Source organism: Pelodiscus sinensis, chromosome 3, assembly GCF_049634645.1.
Source record: "Pelodiscus sinensis isolate JC-2024 chromosome 3, ASM4963464v1, whole genome shotgun sequence".
Classification (NCBI taxonomy): domain Eukaryota; kingdom Metazoa; phylum Chordata; order Testudines; family Trionychidae; genus Pelodiscus; species Pelodiscus sinensis.
The window spans coordinates 163,742,664-163,762,255 of record NC_134713.1 but is presented as its reverse complement, the minus strand read 5'-3'; the positions used below and the strand labels follow the sequence as shown (position 1 = coordinate 163,762,255).

Genomic DNA, 19,592 nt, shown 5'->3' with positions numbered 1-19,592 from the left:
TATCGAGGCACAGTATGCAGTGCTGTAGCTGTGACAGTCCCAGGATATTAGACAGACCAAGCTTGGTGAGGTAATATCTTTTATTAGACCAACTTCTTTTGCTGAGGCCTAGTCTGTGCTACAGAGGTAGGTCAACACAAGACACACCAACCTAACTCTGTAAGCATCAGTAAAATGTAGCTCCCACTGATTTACCCACTAACCTTGCTTAATAACTCCAGAGCTTCAAGAGGTGCAGCACTTAAGTCGATGTAGGTTGATGCAGTGTCACTGTAGATGCTGCACTACTTACATTACCTGCATGTCAACATAACTGAAGTTGATTTAATTTTGTAATGTAGACTTGCCTTTAGAGTAGAATTCAAGTTTGCACCTCCCCCAACTGTTTTCCCCACCCGTTTCATCCCATGACTGGAAGGGTGTTAACAGGCAACTTCATTTTGAATGTTCCTGTCACAGGGTGAGCACTCACTGCCGCAGAGCCTTCTGCCGTCACTCCAGCTCTGGACTTGCGTCACTCTCAGACTGCAGTGTCCTCTTCAGGACACTGCCCTCTGGCAGTGCCCACTCCAGTGTCTCTCGGCCCACTTCCAGGTAGGTGTTTATCAGTCTCTGCACTCTGGGGTCCTCCCCAACCAGGGAACCCTAAATTGCCCTGTGCCCACCTTGCTGCAGTGACCCAATGCCAGTTGCCATCTAGCCCCTGCCACGGGGGCAAACTGCAGTCTGAAATGGCCACTCATCATTGACAAGGGGGAGTGGTGCCTCTTTCTAACCTGGGGCTGTCTCCCTGCAGCCCAGTACACTCAGGCCTTACCTCTGGCCCTGAAGCCTGGGAGTGAGGCCAGGCTAACACTCCCCAGCTCTGCCTGCCTTTCCCCAACACTGCTTTGTCTCAGGAAACTCCCAGCTTCCTTGGTAGCCAGGTCCCTCCTGCTCCCCAGCTAGAGCAAGAGTCAGTCTCTGTCCTCTCTCCTGGAGCCCTTATTTATACAGCCTCCAGCTGGGCCCTAACTGTCAGTATTTGCCTCAGCCGTGGGGCTTTGCTCTCTCAGCCCTCACCCGGAGCTGGGTTTTACCCTTAAAGGGCCAATGCCCTGTCACAGTTCCCTTGAAATATGTGTTAACTACTTATGCTAAAAAATCTGTTCCCTCTGTGTTACTCCGAGGGCTTGTCTACGCTCCTGCTTTTATTGGTATAACTTTTGTCATTCAATGGTGTGAAAAACACACAGCCTTGAGCAACGTAAGTTACACTGAGAGAAGTGCTGGTGGACAGTGCTAAGTGTGTGGGAGAGTTTCTCTCTCACTGCCACTTGTGGAGGTGTTTTTATTATGTCAGTGGGAGAATTCTATCCAATCAGCATAAGTGATCATACAGTGGCACAGCTGCTTTGGTACAGTTCTGACAATTTGTGCTCGCTAATGTAGACATGGCCTGAGTGAGGGCAGATCTGCTCTTAAAATGCTGCATTGGTGCAGCTGTTCTGCTGTAGTTGTTTAATGAAGATGCTCTTCACCAATGGGAGAAAGTGCTAACATCAGTGTAACAACTCCACCTCCACCAGAGGAAATACCTATGTCAGCAAGAGAAGTCTCTCCAACATAACACTGTCTACACCAGCGCTTAAGTCAATATAGCTATATTGCTCTGGGGTGCAGATTTTTCACCAAGTAATTCTTGCTTGTATATCTGCAAAGTTACACCAAAGTAATTCTTACTTATATATCTGCCCTCAGTTTTCTATACCTGAAAAAGAGCTCTGTGTAACAACAGAAGTTGGTCTAGTAACAGCTTTTACTTCACTTCACAGAATTACAGAATATTTGGGTTCAAAGAGACCTCACGAGGTTATCCAGTCCAACCACCTGCTCAAAACAGGACCAACCCCAGCTAAATCATTTCAGACAGAGCTTTGTCAAGCCTGGCCTTAAAAACCTTAGAGAATGGAACTTCCACCACCTCCCTAGGTAACCCATTCCAGCGCTTTACCACTCTCCTAGGCTGTGTCTAGACTACATGCCTCTGTCGGCAGAGGCATGTAGATTAGACAGATCAGCAAAGGCAAATGAAGCCGTGATTTAAATGATCGCGGCTTCATTTACATTTACATGGCTGCCGCACTGAGCCGACAAACAGCTGATCAGCTGTTTGTCGGCTCGCGCGCTAGTCTGGACGTTCCCCCTGTCAACATCAAAGCCCTTTGTCGGCAGCCCCGTTATTCCTCGTGGAATAAATCGCGGCTTCATTTGCCTTTGCTGAACAAACAAATCTACATGCCTCTGCCGACAGAGGCATGTAGTTTAGACGTACCCCTAGTGAAATAGCTTTTCCTAATATCCAACCTATACCTGCAATTTGAGGCCACTGCTTCTTGTTCTGTCATCTGTCATGACTGAGAACAGCCTTGCTCCATCCTCTTTGGAACCCCTCTTCAAGTAATTGAAGGCTCCTATCAAACCCCCCCTCACTTTTCTGCAGACTAAATGAGCCCAGTTCCCTTAGCCTCTCCTCATCAGTCATGTGCCTCAGCCCCCAAATTATTTTTGTTGCTCTCTGCTGGACTTTCTCCAATTTCTCCATATCCTTTCTGTAGTGGGGGGCCCAAAACTGGACACAGTATCCCATGTGTGGTCTCACTAGTGCCAAATAGAAGAGAATAATCACTTCCCTTAAACTGCTGGCAATCAATAAAGTAGGGAAATACAGTGTAGATGGGGCTACTAGAAGGTAGGTGCTTAACTGGTTGGATAAAAGTTCTCCGAGAGTAGTTATCAATGGTTCAAAATCATGCTCTAATGGTGGAAAAAGTGGGGTTCCGCAGGGATCAGTTTTGGGATCAGTTCTCTTCAATCTCTTCATCAACAATTTAGATAATGGCACAGAGAGTACACTTGTAAACGTTGTGGATGAAACAAAGCAGGGAGGGATTGCAAGTGCTTTGGGGAGGACAGAGTTATAATTCAAAATGATCTGGAAAAACTGGAGAAATGGTCTGAGGTAAATCAGGTAAAGTTCAATAAGGATAAATGGAAAGTACTCTGGGAGGAACAGTCAGCTTCACACACATAGAATAGGGATATTAGCAGAAGTGTTGTAAGCAAGACGTAATTTTTCTGCTCTACTCTGTGCTGATTAGGCCTTAATTAGAGTATTGTATCTGGTTCTGGGCACCACATTTCAAGAAAGATGTGAAGAAATTGGAGATATTTAAGAGCAGGTTAGACTGTAAGGGGTGATCTAATTGGTGCTTGGTCCTGCCATGTGGGCAGGGGACTGGACTTGATGACCTCTCGAGGTCCCTTCCAGTTCTAGTATTCTGTGGTTCTGCAATAATGCTCCCACTAATGTAGCTCAATACGCCATTAGCCTTCTTGGCAAGAAGCACACACTGTGGGCTCATATCCAGCCTCTCAACCACTAATTTCCAGGTCCTTTTATGAAGAACTGCTCCTTAGCTAGTTAGTCCCAGCCTGTAGCGGTGCTTAGTATTCCTGCACTTGTCCTTGTTGAACCTCATCCAATTTGTTTTGGCCCAGTCATCCAATTTGTTTAGGGCACTCTGGACAGATTAAGGAGTTCAGTATAGAGAGACTCATCTGAAAAGAGACTTAGACAAGGGCCTATTTCCTAAGGTCTGTGGGTACCTTGTTACTGGATTGTAAGTTACACAACTAGTTAAAGTTGTTAATGGATATGTGTGTTGTATCTTGTCCTTAGCTCAGGGATACTGGTACTGTGGGGGGCCAGAGGGCCATGGGACCATCATTTTTTATGACCTAAGTGTGAGCAAGGGGGGAAGGGCTAGAGAGAAGGGAGAGGGGAGCTCGAGGAGAAGAGAAGCATGAGAGTGTGGCCTTCGGAGGAAGGAGAAGTACAGGATGGGGCTTCAGGCATAGGTTCTAGAACTGGGGATCTGAAGACGGTGGCATCTTGAAGTAGTTTCCATTATATACAAGGATTCTCAGATTGGTTCAGTGGCTCTCAGAACCCCACTATACAAATTGTGGCAGTACTCCTGGCTTCAGAGGAAGGGGCGGTCCCTGGTTGCTCCCCTCCCATTTTTAGGGAGCTTCTGCCACTTCTGCCTCAGCAAATCATCATTCTGAATTCTTTGAGATTGCTAGCAATTGATCCACATTGCCTCTCACCATTGGTGATTTCTTCAGTTAATTTCTGTGAGGTGTTTGTAATAATCTTTGAGACCAGCCAAGTCCTGTATCCTCTCTCAGAGATGTGTGATTGTACAAGCCAGTGTGTGGTTTCATGCAACTTTTTAAAGTAAGTACCACCATTATGGCCAAGTATTGTCAGCACTTTATTTAAGGAAGAAAAATGTGTAAGAGTTCCCTTGCCTCAACATTGGGAAGACTGAACTCTGCTGCCGGACTTCCTTTTTTGGAAAGTCTACCACAAAGTGAATATTATCCCAATCGAAATCATAATGAATAATAATAATAATAATAGATGATTTTCTTATCTGTACTTCCATTCACTGAAGAGATTCTTTGTTAGGAAGAGAGTCAGGTTAAGAGATTTAGTGTCATTTTCTTTTATACCCTTCCTGAAGAAAGATGAGGGTCCACATTTTTTTTCATATGCATGGTCTGTACCTCTTTTTCCTATGATGCGCTTCTGCAGTAACATGTGTTCTTATGAACATAAGGCTAAATTATTGTAACTAAACAGTTGACAGCAGGACAGCTCCACTAGTCCAACTTGCTTAGAATGCAGCAGCATATTTTAATAACTGGTTTGAGCAATCACAATCATACTAGCTCCGCCCTGTAACTGTGGACAAAGTGGGAGTTTGGGTTTTTTGTTAGCATTCTTTGATTTTAAATAATAAACAACACCGAATTGGATTATATTCTCTGAGCCTCACTGGGGCAGCTATATGTATTCTGATACCATCTCTCTTTTAGGTGTCCTATTGCAACCACTCAGGTCATAAGAGGTCATATGGTGTGCAAAATTCTTCCTCCTGCAATAGCCAGCCCAGCTCATCTCTCCCTACATTTTAACAAAAACTCCAATTCCTTTACTACAGATAAGCGTTTTTACAGTAGCAACTCTGATATACAGTTAACACCCCGCAAACACATTTCTTTCTCCTTTTTATATCGAAACTCCTCAAGTGATCGTTCTGTGTGAATTTTGAAATGTTTCATTCCATTTTTATTATGATGTACAGCGCCTTATGAGCATTGATGGGGAAGATATGTTAAAACCACAATTATTTTACCTGAAAATAATCATTGTTTTGTACCATTTATATTACTTGATTTATAGCTTAAGAAAGGGGAATTTAAGAGTTAGGATTTTTTCATCAGTTACATTAATACTGTGGGAATGGAAATATATTTAAGTTCAGCACTTAATGGTCAATATTGATATATGGAAATTTAGGAGTAATTAAATAAAAATGTATCTAAACCTCAGATCACATTAGTGCTGATGATGAGAAACTGGATCTCTAGTGAAAAGTTATTAGCAGAAACACTGATGGCTAATATTTGCTCTCTTGCCTGAGGAGCCAGTTATAGTTAAAAGGAAAAGTAGCATTAAGGTTGGTGGAAGTTGGAACTGGCACTGTTTTGCTTTTCATGCTTTGCCAAAAAGAGTGAAGATGAAACGGGCTTTCTCAGGTTTATCCAGTGAATGTCTTGTGCACCCTGATATTATAAGCAAAGATATCCTGAGTTCTAGCTCAAGCAGCATGCTTAAGTTTCCTTGTCTGGGCGGCAGATGGATGATTTTGCCCCCGTTAGGAGGGAATCTCTGAACACCACCACCCATCTCCTTCTCTTGAGAGTGGTGGTCATGGAACCCCCACTTTTAGGACAGTGCATCCCATGCCTTCCATTTGATGGGGTCTTCTGATCCCTTCTCTGAAATGACTCTTCCAAACCCATTCTCCACCAGTTATCTGTGCAGAAGGACTGAACCTTTATCTGCACTAGGGATGTTAACAGGTCACCTTACTGGATGATGCCGGGGCTGCTCTGGCTGGGCTGCAACATGGCTGTGATGTGGAAGAGGGCCACTGCAGCCCAGCTGGGCTGGAGCGGCCCCCTACTTGTAGGGCCCTGATTAATCGGTGAACTGGTTAAACAGGATTTTACATCCCTAAACTTCACTGGGGGTACATGAGTTCTCCTCTTTGTTCTTCTTGAGGTCATATGCTGGCAGTTTTTCCTCCCTACTCTGCATTGCCTTCTCTGATTTTTCAGCATGCTGTGCCTGCAGTACCAAACACTGACTTCTATCCAGGGAGTCTTCATTTTCTCTGATGCAACACAGAGTGGATATTTGGGCAGCTAGTCCTTTAATCTGCTTTTCCAATATGAAGACCAGATTACATGTCATACAGATGAAGTCACCTGTATCCCGAGGGAAAGACAAACATGGCACATCCCGTGTAGATCACAACAGCTGATTGCACGCTATCCATATTGTCTTCCTTCTAGGACCTTCTTTAGATGTCGTATTTACTGCTCAGAATCCTAAATCCCAAAAACTCTGTGGTAAAGATTAGGTGATCCTAGCATCAAAGCACACCTCCTGTTGCATGGGAAGATAAACCACCGCAGCCCCTAGCATTCCTGCTAATCTGACCTAAGGGAATCTTGCTTCCCAATCCCCAAACTGTCAAGTTGGTAAATAAGACACATTTTAGCCTACTGAGCTAACCCTTACCATAAGGATTTGTAAAGAATTCATGGATTACATAGTTTAGTATTGAGCTTGAGACATGGCCACAAATAGAGAGGGGTCTGACCCAAAACTCCACATCTGAACTTTATAATTCTGTGACGTAAAGCCAAGAGAGAGAACAGGTAATGCTGTTACAGTCTATACGGCCCAGAAGTAATGTGGAATCCTAATAATAAATAAGGGAACTTTCTTCTGTTTTTGCCTTAGTACTGACCTGCCCTTTCTAAAATCCCATGAGAAAAGCATCTCTGAAGCCAGGGGTGGGCAAAAGGGCTTCTGTGGGCTGAATCCGGCCCACCAAGCTGCTTGATCCAGCCCGCGGAGGTCCTGCCACTCCCCTACTCCCAGGCTAATTAGTGTCTGGGAGCAGGGGGAAGTGTGTGAAGTCTCCTCCTGCCCTGCCACTGCCCTGCAAGGAGTGTGCGATGCTTAGAAGCGCCGTGTGCTTCTAGCAGGGCGAGAGGAGAATTTGCACATTCTCCTTGCCTCCAAGCCCTGATTGGCCTGGGGGCAGGGAGAGCATGCAAAGTCTCCTCCCACCCTGCGAGGGGTGTGGCGCTTTTAAGTGCCACATGCTCCTTGCAGGACAGGGGCAGGGTGGGAGGAGCATGTGGAATTTCCCCCCACCCTGCAAGGGGCTCGGCACTAAGTCAACTGTCAGCTGCTGCAGTTCAGAACAGCTGGTGGTTCTCTCTGAGAGCAGTGGGGGGCAAAGACTTCACATGCTCCCCCACTTCCAGACCAATCAGAATCTGTGGGTGGGGAAGCACGGAAGTGTCCTGGCCTTGACCCTTCTGCCTGAGGTCCCACCCCTTCTGGGGCGGCCCGGGGACACTTCAAAAATTTCTGAAGTGGCCCCTAGTCAAAAGTTATTGCCCACCGCTGTCTTAAGAGGTCCCTTCTACTTGCCTAACTTTGTATAGCACTTTGAAATCATTTTGTTTTTATTTCCAATGAGTAATGGAATTATCAATTTCAATGCCAGTAATTGCTGTACTATTTTTGTATGTTTAATCTGTTATGAGTAATATTAAGAGCATCCGACAAGAGAGCAATAAAAATAATGTTGAAAAAATACAATAAACTCTAGTCTGTGCAAGCAACTTTTATTTATGTTCATGGGAGTTTCATGCAAACTTTGAAGGAAAACTAGACCCATTAGGTTCATTTGTTTTGTTTTGTTTTAAAGTACTTCTATCATTAGAATAAAATTAAGAGCCAGAGAATAGAGTGACACTGTCATCTATTTAATTTGAATGTTTTCTTCTTTGTTGTTATAATAATAACCCATGAGAAGCTGAGAAATATAATTAATCTTACATTCGGATTTTGTTTCCACCTGGCAACTGCTATGTATTACTGCATCTCTAGTGCTTCTGTAGTCAACATAGCTTCTATTTCCTTGTGACATTTATGTTGTTCTCCCTGGTGCATCAGCTTTGGATAACTGTTGCAGCTGTTAACCCAGTATTGGTATCTTTAAGATATGGTAATGTTCCACCGCAGAAAAGACTGACAAAGAGTTAAGTGTTTTTCTACCCTTTTGTGCTATTTCATGATTGAAGATTATGTCTTGCTGAGACGAGACAGTTTTTTTTCTTTCCTAATTACGATCTTTCCTGAAATAGAACATTGCATATTCGTCCAAGGAAGCTTTTGTACATTGAGTGTAAACAAGTAAGCCTTGTAATGATGAGAAGAGAAATAATTGCATGTATTTGTCTATGTAGTGCTTAACTGCTGCGTTAAAGCATGCTATATGGTTGTTTTTAATTTGTGAATGTATTGCTACTTTATCTATATATAGTGAAAGCTTTGTTATCCAGCACTCATGGGGAATGCCAGTTCCTGATTAATTGAATGTGTCAGATATTCAAGCAAAGGGTTAGGCAACTCATGACAGATTGAGGGGGAAGGAGGCTCCTGCTGATGACATCATCTGGCAGTGCTGCAATGCTGGTCAACAACATTTTCCAGTTAACAAAGTGGCGGATAATAAAGCTTTCATTTTAGGGCACAGAAAGGAAATACCAATATATCCTTTTTCTGATAGCAACTTCACAGGTATGACACCAAATGCTTTATACCAGTGTTCCCTTATTCCATTAGTATTGTATTTGGTAACTGGTAACATCCATGACTGTACATTAATATTGATAATTTCTTCTAACGATTGCTCTTTGTCCTCTTTTCTGATGTGTGCCATGCCACTCCTCCTGCTCAATAGATTCCTGAGAATCTCATCCATTGATCACCACAGCAAGCCAAAACTTACATCTGCACTAGAGCATATCTTCTAGAAAGTTATACAGTCTGGCTTTATAGACAGTGATGGAGAATCTGTTGCATCCGTAGATATGTTCTTATAATCGTTAAATGTTCATTGTTAAAAATGTGCACCTTATTTCTTGTCTGAATTTCTCTAGCTGCAGCTTCCAACCATTCAATCTCACTATGCCTTTTTTTTTGCTAGATAGAAGGAACAATCTAAAGGTACATGTAGCCTCTGATGAAGTTACTACTTAACCTTCCCTTGCATAAGCTTAGTAGACTGAGGTTCTTTGGTCTCTTACTATAACAAATATTTTCCAGAACTCAGATAATTTTCCTTGCTCTTTCTGAGCCGTTTTTAATTTTGCAGTATTTTAAAAAGTATATTCCAATAATGGTCTCTCTGATGCTTCAGACAGAAATAATACCACCTTCCTACTCCTATTTGATATTCCCCTACTATTATAACTGAGGATCATGTTTGCTTCCATAGCAATAGGTTTGCACTGGAAGCCCCTTTCTTTGTCAGTGTATGCAAGTCTACAGTCCTTCATCCTGCAAGTGCAACCTACGTTCTTTGCTCCTAGATGTGTGACCTTGTATTTGGCTGTTTTAAAACACATATTCAAATGAACCCATCTTACCAAAGCATCAGCCTATTCCCATTATTATTTATTACTCCCAGACTGTGTGACATCTCCCAGTTTTATTTTAAGTGCACACCTTGTAGCATTTGTGATGTTCTTATTATCCGTGGACCAAAACCTAAAAGTTGACAAGCACACCTGTTTTAGTGGAAGCTCCTATTTTCAATGGGAGGATCAGCACTTAATATGTGGTTGCTAGCATTTGTCAGACAGATGGAAATAATGGTGGGAGAGCAAAGCAACCAGAGGAACTGTCCAAGAGAACAGGAATATAAGCAACGAATCGACTGGTCGACTATCCAGTAAGCAAAAGCAAAAGCTTATTGGATAGTTGACACACTACGTTGACTAGTTGCTCCCCTTCCTCCTTGCTGCCTCTATCAGAAAGAGGCAGCGGGGAAGTGGGGGAAAGAGGAGGGGATGCTGGAGGGAGCCAGCTTATTCACTTCAGCAAAATAAAAATAGAGACCTACTCACTACAATACTGACCTTCTGTGGTTTGGCAAATTCTTTGGTTCATCACTCGTTAGTTCCTGAGGGTGCTGATCTAGATGGTTCAACCTATATTTGTTTGTCTGCCTTTTCTCACTTAAATATTTAGTATGGGAGTTTTGTTGGATCCTTGACTATTTTGGTATGTTCAAAGGAGTGCATTATTCTTCTATGTTTGGGTACAAAATTGCTACTGGTTTTTGGGGGGGTTTTTCAGCTGTGGACTTTTCTATAGTGATCCATGTCACCCAGGTCTGAAATTTGCTCTATTTGGGGTTACATCTGAAGGCCATGTGGAAACTTCAATTAATGCAAATTGTGGCTGCCCACTCTGCATATTACTAAAGATTTGTGCTCCATAGTCTGTTGGTTAATTTCCAAGAGTAGTTGAAGGTGTCGGTTTTTCTCTGTAAAGCTACTGTGTTATGGATTTTGTCACTTTTGAGACAACTGTAAAATTGGTGAAGTTCCATAGTATTAAGTCCACCCTCACAGTTCTGACAGGATGTAATACGGGAAGGTTTCTGGGGGCACCGCTGAAAGAGTTAATTCAGGGCGACTTGCTTGAAAATCGGGTTACTTACAGCCCAAGATGGGGGCCCTCCATCATAAAGCACACAAAACCAGTCACAAAAAGCCTTACTGGCTAGCAAGGAATCATATAAACAATCCCCTTAGATACTCTAGTTCTCCAGTGCCACCATCAGTACTACTCCCTATATGGATGAGACATTATGAAAACCAATCTCACCACATTCAAAAGGGTTCTTCTTATCCCACAGGACCAGCCCACATTCCCACACCAGTTTATAATTCATATCTTACTCTGTTAGCCAATCCTTAAGAATCTACGGATTGAGAGGGAGGGAAAAAAGGAGGATTAAAATTGTTAAAGGAATCAAATACATACACCAGTTGCAAAGTTATTGGTGTAGGCTTGTAACAGAGGTGGAATAATATGCTGTTTTAAGTGAAGTCTCTGGAATAGATCCTCTGTTAGGATGGGTCATGAGTCCTTTCAAGCTTCAGTTCATAACAAAGATGATTCAGAAATGATGACATGCTAGACTGAAGACAAATGGAAGGAATCCTCAAGGCCCTTTTTGTAACTTTGACCATGTACAGGGAGTTGTTCTCACTGTGTGAAGTTAGTCACATGAGAAAATTCACCTGTCCATGCATGAGTCTGTCCTTTTTAGGCAGACGCCATGGCCTGCATTCCAGATTGAAGATTTGCAGGAAAGTCCATTCAATGTAGTTGGGTGCCTCCCATGCTTCATTGTTCGATGGATGTTCCTTGATGGACCAATCAACCTGAATACCCTTTCCCACATATGATGGCTAGCTATTCTGTGGGTGTTACTCCAGAGGCTGACATTTGAAATCTAGATGCACAGCTAATGTGCATATCTTCAAGTACAAAAATTGTATGTGCATACAAGTAGTATAAACAGAATCAGTGAATTATAGGCTTTCTATAGACATCTCACTTGGTCTATTTTGTACAAGATTTGGTGCAAACCTATAATAGTGGTTGCAACAATGATTTGTATGTTCATATTATAATTCAATAACATCAAATTGGGGGACCTATTTTATTACTGCTGTGTTTTATTGTATATTTTGGATGAAAGTGCTGTTGTATTGAATTAATTGGACATTTGGTATTTTGCCTTGATTTTACAGTAACAAATAAAGTAAAGGGTTAACTTTAACGTGGTAAAAAACCTCACAAGACTGGGTGACTGGGCAACTACTGAACGATGAAATTCAGTTTTAATAAATGCAAAGAAATGCACGTTGGAAACATAATCCCAACTATACATATAAAATGATGGTGTCTACATTAGCTATTTCCACTCAAGAGAGAAATCTTGGAGTCATAGTGACTGTTCTCTGAAAACATCCACTCGATGTGCAGTGGCAATCAGAAGAGCAAGCAGAATATTGGGAATCATTAAGAAAGGGATAGATAATAAGACAGAAAATATCATATTGCCTCTATATAAATCCATGGTACACCCACATCTTGAATATTGCGTGTAGATGTAGTCACTTCATCTCAAAAAAGATATTTTGGAATTGGAAAAGGTTCAAAAAAGGGCAACAAAAATGATTAAACGTATGAAATGGCTGCCATGTGAGGGGAGATTACTAAGACTTGGACTTTGCAGCTTGAAAGAGAGCCGATTAAGGGGAGAGAAAATAAGTAAGTGTTATTTATTCCTCATAACACAGAAGTCACCCAATGAAATTAATAGGCAGCAGATTTAAAACAAAAGGAAATATTTTTTCACACAACACACAGTCAACCTGTGAAGCTCTCTGCTAGAGGATGCTGTGAAGGCCAAGACTGTAACAGGGTTCAAAAAATAACTAGATGAATGAAGAGAAATAGTATCCCTAATCTCTATTAGCCAGATCCTGGGAATGGGTGACAGGATGGATCACTTGATGGTTACCTCTTTTGTCCATTTCCCCTGGGGCACTAGGCATTGGCCACTGCTGGAAGACAGAATATGGGGCTAGATGGACCTTTGGTCTGACCCAGTGTGGCTGTTCTTACGCTACAGTCATACGTTCTTAAATAAGAAATTGAAGTATCTCACCAATTAAAAAAACAAAGCAAGTGACATTCTAGCAGCAATGGATAGATTGTGATAGTAATTACTCTGTCTTATAACCTCTCTCTGTTCTAATTCCGCTGCATTTTAGCCCTCTGTGAAAATACAATTTCTCTGGGAATAAGAATAGCATCTGCAGTTATGCTAGGTAGGACAAAAATGTACAACGGCTATTAGCCTTCTTGCCTCGGGCATAAGATGATCACCAGCTAGGGCAGTGGTTTTCAAACGTTTTTTTCTGATGACCCAAGTGAAGAAAATTGTTGATGCCTGAGATCCAGCAGAGCTGGGGCTAAGGACTTTGGGGTGCAGGAGATAGTGTAGGGCTGGGGCAGTGAGTAGGGGTGCAGAGGTGAGGGCAGTGGTGTGGGGCTGGAGATGATGGGTTCACGGTGGATCTTTGGACTGGGGTAGGGGTTGAGGTACAGGACAGGGTCAGGGCTCGTGATGCATGCTATGATATGGAGCTGTGGATGAGGGATTTAGGGTGCAGGAGACTCAGGGTTTGGAAGGGTTCAGGGCTGGAGCAGGGGATTGGGACACAGGGTTGGGGCACGGACTTACTTCTCGTGGCTTCTTGTCAGCAGGGATTTGAAGGCAGGCTTCCTGCCTGTCTTGACACCTTGGACCAGGTTGTGCCCCTGAAGAGGCCAGCAACAGATCTGGTTCCTAGGCGGAGGCAAGCAAGCAGCAATGCACAGCACTCACCTGGAGGTACTGACCCTCCCCAGCTCCCATAACTGCTCAGTGAGAGTGTGGAGCGAGTGCTCTGGTGAAGGGCAGTGTGGGGAGCCCCATGCTTTTGCTGCCTAGGAGCTGAACCTGCTGCTGACCACTTCCAGGGCACAGGATGGTATCAGAACAAGTAGGGATTGGCCAAAGGTTTTCAGAGTGTGGGCTGTGACCAAGCCTTAGCTGGCCACCTGGGTCCCTGCGTGCTCAGCAATGCGACCCAGTGCCTTACATTTTGTGACCCAATACTGGATCACGACCCACACTTTGAAAACCACTGAGCGAGGGTGAAGAAAAAATGTTTCCCCCTCCAAATTGGCTCACACAATGGGTCAGGTGTAAACAGGGGCTGGTTTTATTTATTACTCACCTTTCCCTGAAATGGATGGTATAAGCCAATGCCATAGGAAGGATACCAGACTAGAAGGATTATTGCTCTGTGCTTTCTGGCAATTCTTATGAGGGATTTTTTTGCTGTCTAAAATAAAACAAGTGTCATGACGTTTTTAAATACTGGCTAACTTTGAAATGCATTGTTCTTCTTCAGCTGCTTGCTCATGTCCATACCATGTAGGTGTGCACATGCTGCATGCACAGATGTGGAGCTTTTTTCCCCCAGCAGTACCTGTTGAGCCAGCCAGGAAGCCCCCTGGAGTGGTGCCACTATATCAGCCTTGCTGGCCTCCCACCACTCAGTTCCTTCTTACCGCCTGTGAGGGTAGTTGGAGGGTCTCTGACTTCTCTTCAGCCTTTGTGTACATAGTTGTAGAGTTATTTTACTGTTTTAGTACTTAGTAGATAATTAGTAGATAGTTGTTAGCAGTGGGAGTTCCCACTTTGTGTCTCCCTTCTGGGGAGGGGATGCCGGGGCTGCACGGGTTCAAGCCTTGCTCCAAGTGCTTGACGGCTATGCCCTGCAGCGATCCCCACGACACTTGCTTAAAGTGGCTGGGGGAAGGCCACCTTGCATTTATAAGATTTGCTGGGGCAAATCTCCCAGAACTGAGAAGGAGAAAGATTCCAGACTCAAATTCCTCTTGATAGAATCGTCTCTCCAACCTCTGACACTGGCGTCGGTACCGGTGGTGCAGAGCGCACTGGGATTGGTGCATGAGACTGTGAGGGCACCAAGGCTCTTGGTGGCACTGTCTAGGACCATCCTGTCCCAGCACGGCTCCCAATTGCCGGTGCCCAAGAAGAAGAGGATGTGTTGTGTGAGGTCCCCCTTGAAGCATGGGCATAGAGTGCAGCACCTGGAGGGCCACTCTGAAGTCCTGTTGCCTCCCCCTCCCCCCAGCACCTCGAAGCTCCTGCGCCGCCCAGGTGCCAGGTGAGCTCGTTACGGGGTGTGAGTCTGGCACAGGATATACCCTTGGATGATGTCCAGCAGCTGGGCCAGTGGGTACGTCTGGGGGAAAAAGCTCCAACATTTATGCACACGGAGCACGCACACACCTACATGGAATGGACATGAGCAACACATCTTGGAGAACAACAGTTACAAGAGGTAAGTATCTGTTTTTTTTCTAATACGGTCTTAATAAATCAGTCCCACCAATGATAGTGGTCAGGGAGTATTGTCAACACTCTGATTTCTTCTGGGACATCACATTTGAACTAAAGAGATGTTTCTTATATTATAGTGAAGTTATTTCCCCCACTCCATCCCCCAGCCAGATGTACAAAGCAAGTGAAAATGCTATCTGTTGGGAGCCAACCAGAGTGTTGGTGGATCTATTTACGCTGCATGAAACCCTAGTGAAGTTTGGTGATTTTTTTTTCTCTTGTAGCTTACTGTTCACCAAACTAAAGCTTGAACGGGTGCATAAAGGACCTGAAGAAGCTCTAGTGACCTGTCGACACATGATGCATATGTGGCAGATGGTATATAACTTTTCACAGTACAGGTAAGTTTCTTATGTGCTGCCTGACAAATTTGAACTTTGAAACGGATATATGATTAGCTACCTTAATTTGCAAGTTATTCTGCAGAAAAGCAACAAATAATACAGATTTTAAAAGTACATAGTAAAGCCAAAACATGGAGTTATTTATATATATATATAATCCCAGCCTTCCTAAAAATAAGGATTTCAGGTTAAAGAATTACTTTTTGGCCAAGATTTTCAAAGTTAGTCATCTAAATCAATATTTCCATGGCCTGTTTCTAAAATTCCAAGCACTCACTAGCTCAGTGGAGCTATGTTGTTTTACGCTAGCAAAGAATATAGTCCCACATTTTTTCCCCCAAGAAAAAGGAAAAATATTGAGCTTGTAAAAATTGCTAAATTCATTCTCTTATCACACAAGCCTTCCACTTTGTGTCACTTTCAGTGTCATTGGTACTTCTTAGCACATATTATCCCACCACTGAATTAAGACTGTAACCTTCAGAAATGATACTGGGGAAGAGGGGTAAATTGCTAAGAGTCTGCAGGCCTCCGCAATTTATATGTGTGTTTACATACACTTTATAAAAAAAATGTGTACATGAACATATCTGCTTAAATGTGTACCTTCCTTGAGGGATTATTAGAAATTGCCTGAGTTAACTCACCAGCAATAAAAATAGTCCAAAAAAGTGGTCATTAGAAAGTGAATAGAAGAATGGACTCTGACTTGTTGGGATCATTATTCTCCACAAGCCTTAGCCTGTATGGGTCTGATCCTCAATAAATTATCTTTATTCACGCAAATGGTCTCATTGAAATGAAACTTGATGGCTTTTTCACAAATATTTCACACTGTATCCTGTATGTCCTTGTGTTAGTCCAACTGCTACAGGGTTGGCTGAGAGCTTTAAAAATATGGATAGGATTTTCAAAAGTGTCTAAGGGATTTGAGCATTAACCCTTTGAAAAATCCCTGCCCACATTACTAGGCATCAAGTCTTGATTTGAAGATGTGAAGAGATGAAGAATCCACTGCTTCCATTGGTAGTTTGTTCCAACTCGCTGTTTCTTAAAATAATGTGTCTTATTTCTAATTTGGATTTCTCTAGCTCTAGCTTGCAGCCATGGGTTCTTGTGTGTACCTTTCTCTGCTAAATGAAATATCACTTTAGTACATAGTATTGTCTTCCCAGGAAGGCACCTATGTATCTTGATCAAATCACCTCTTGATCATCTTTTTGATAAACCAAACAGATTGAGCTTTTAAAATCTCTCACTGTAAGGCCACGTTTCTCAAAGTGGTCCGCAGATCCACTCTGAGAAACCTGCTAACTGGCTGCTGCAGTTTGTTTATTTACCGTCGCCGCAGCCATGGTGCCTTGCAGCTCCCATTGGCTCTGGTTCACTGTTTGCAGCCAAGGGGAGCAGTGTGGGCCAGTCCTGCCGCTTCAGAGACCATTGTAGGGAACGAGGCAGGCTGCGTGTTCCAGGTCAAGGTCCTCTCGGGGTTGGCGGTGCCAGCGGGTCACGCGGGGTCAAGAGGCTGGCACGGGAGATGTGGCTCATGCCCCACCCACAGCTGGTCCAGCTGTGAAGAACAAAGAGAAGGGCAGTCACCCCAGGAGACACAGTGCATGAAGACAGCCCTCATCTCTGAGCCAACACCAAAAGGTCTCGGGTCAGACAGAAGCGATGTGCTTCAAGCCGGACCATCTGATGCCTGGACAGGGCTCCTTCCTGCAGGGGCACAGATGTCCAGGGGGGAGCCTCGCTACCCCTTCATCCCAGGGACAAGCAGGCATGGGACGGTGACAGCCAGGTCGGGAGCCTACGGGAAGGAGCGGGGGTGATGGGGCAGCTCAGTTTCCCTCCGTGCCGCACACACACCAGGTCCAGCAATGGTGGCGTCCCGCGGGAAGAGGACTTGTATCCCTGCCTTCTGGAGGAAATGGTGTTGGGAAAGATGTGTGTGAGTGGCAGACACTGCTTGCTGTGGAGGGTGCTACTGGGGTTCCCTCCACTTCTCCCTCCCGGGACTGGTGTCCTCCCTCATGCCACGCTTGCCTGGGAGCGGATGCTGCCCTTGAAATGATCAGTTGGCAGATGTGTGGTAAGAAATGAGCAGAACCACCTTCACTATGAACCAAATCCTCATGCTAACATCAAGTCTCAATTGATGCAGAGAAGCAGTGGTCTGTGCCCTTCATGTGATCTTGTAACGGGCTGGAGGGTTTGTGAAGCAGAAAATCCTCTGGCCCTGATTCTTGACAGTAACAAAGTTCCTATGAACTGATCTGCGGAGACCCTTCACAGGATCCAACGTTAATGAAATAAATTAGAGCTGACAAAGCCCTATTAGAGCATCTTCTCTATCCCTTCCCTGCCTAAGCAAGACTGCTTCCTACAGTAAGTATCCTTGTCATTTTACACGACACTTTCTTTAGTCTAAAGGGATGTTTTAGCATGAATAATTTTCAGAGCTTTTGGAGAAAAATCAGCAGAACTCTTTCTCCAATACACTTCAGTAGCCACTGCCCTGTACTGAATGGTACAACTGACAAATCTAATGGCTATTTGACTGGATTACTGTATGTTTTGGAGTCCTAATTCTCCATCAGTGGCTGCCTAACACCGTTTTGTTTCTTTACAGTAGCTCTGAGGAAGAAAGCAGTGTGACTGAAGTGCCTATGGTCAAAAAGCACAATGGGATGCATCTTTCTCTTCCTGATGCTCATGATACTGACTCTGGTGAGGAAAATAATAATTTAAAAATCCCTTCTCCTTTCCCCAACCAAATGCATACTTTCATAAGGGAGAGAAAGTGGTGTTTTCTAGTGTTCTGGGCATTTGGCTGGGAGTCGGGCATTTTGAAGTCTGTTCTTTATTCTGCAGTTGGCTTGCTGTGTGACCAGGGCAAGTCATTTCGCTTATCTCTGCTTTGGTTTCCTCATCTTCAAATGTATGTAATATTTGCCTCTTTTGGTACAGTTTGTTGATGTCTATAAATGAAAAATGCTAAATAAGAGCATTTGTTTCTGTTAGTACTAGTAGATAAAACCCCATACTATTGCATGGTGGTGTAATTTATAAAATTGTGTATTTTTTTTAAAAGGGGGAGGGTGTTAAGAATTTAAGAACTAGATGGTAACAGATAACATATCCCATTGATGATTCAACCTGGTGAGAGTCTGGGGAAAAAAAAAGGTCTCAGCCATGCTTATCACTGTTTCCATCACAGACTTAACAGACATTCTAGACTCCAGAGTGATGTTTGGGGTTATTGTCTGTAATGAGAGTGTGCTGGGAGATTTGTATTAATTTGTGACGATGGCAAATGATGCATGCATACTGCCATGAGGAACTATTGTGGATGCTGGTTGTGGTGTCTGGGTGATTTGTGTCTAGGACAGAGATGGGCAAACTGCAGCTGCAGGATCGTTCTTGAATTTGTTCTTGTCAAGGGTGAAAGCTGAACAAGAGGCAACTAGGAGAACAAAATGTCCAAGAGCAGTCTTGCACCTGAGTTGCTAGCTTGTGTATTTCACTGCCCTAAGTTACCTTGTTCTGCCGCTTTCCACGAGCTGGTCAGGCGGGGAAGTTTGGGGCTTTCTTCACCTACCCTTTCCCCCTGCTCCGCACGCTCTTCGATCGGGAAGCCAGACTCGTGCTCCAGCCTCATGGCTGCACAGCAACCACCAGGCTGGACTGGCAGCACGGGCTCCCCGCTGTGTTGAGGAGGGAGGGGTCTGAGCTCCCCTTTCCCAACCCTACTGGAGGAACAGCGGTGCAGTGACGTGCTGGCTGGTGGCTTTCCCTGCTGCTGCCATTGGCTGGCCAATGGGAGCAACGGGGGTGCAAAGGGTAAGATTCTCCCCTCATGCCCAGACCCCAATCCCCGTCAGTCACTCCCCTCCCCCTGCACTCTGTTTGCTCCTGCACCCTCCCTCCTGGCCACATACTGCACCCTCCCTTGCTCTTGTTAACTCCCACCAGACACCCTACTCCCAGCCTTCTTCTGCACCCTATCTCCCACCCAGACCTCGCACCCTCACCCCCTCCTACAGCCCACCTCCTGCCCAGATCCTGCACCCCTATCTCTATCCCACTCACTTCCTGCACCCCCATCCCTATCCCACTCTCTGGCAGTTCTGTCATGCACTGAATCCCTCATTTTTAGCCCAGCCCAGAGCCTAGGGGGGCCCACAAAATCCACTAA

At 44.2% G+C, this 19,592-nt stretch overlaps 1 protein-coding gene across 2 annotated transcripts in view; it reads left to right on the top strand.

Annotated features, from left to right (window-relative positions):
* Positions 1–19,592, top strand: part of TTC7A (tetratricopeptide repeat domain 7A) — a 232,374-nt gene that overhangs the window by 143,852 nt on the left and 68,930 nt on the right. For both annotated transcript variants that reach the window (XM_006125491.4, XM_075925403.1), the window contains 2 exons: positions 15,275–15,391; positions 18,027–18,124. In XM_006125491.4, coding sequence (XP_006125553.2) covers positions 15,275–15,391; positions 18,027–18,124 — 215 coding nt within the window. The remainder of the gene's footprint in view (positions 1–15,274; positions 15,392–18,026; positions 18,125–19,592) is intronic.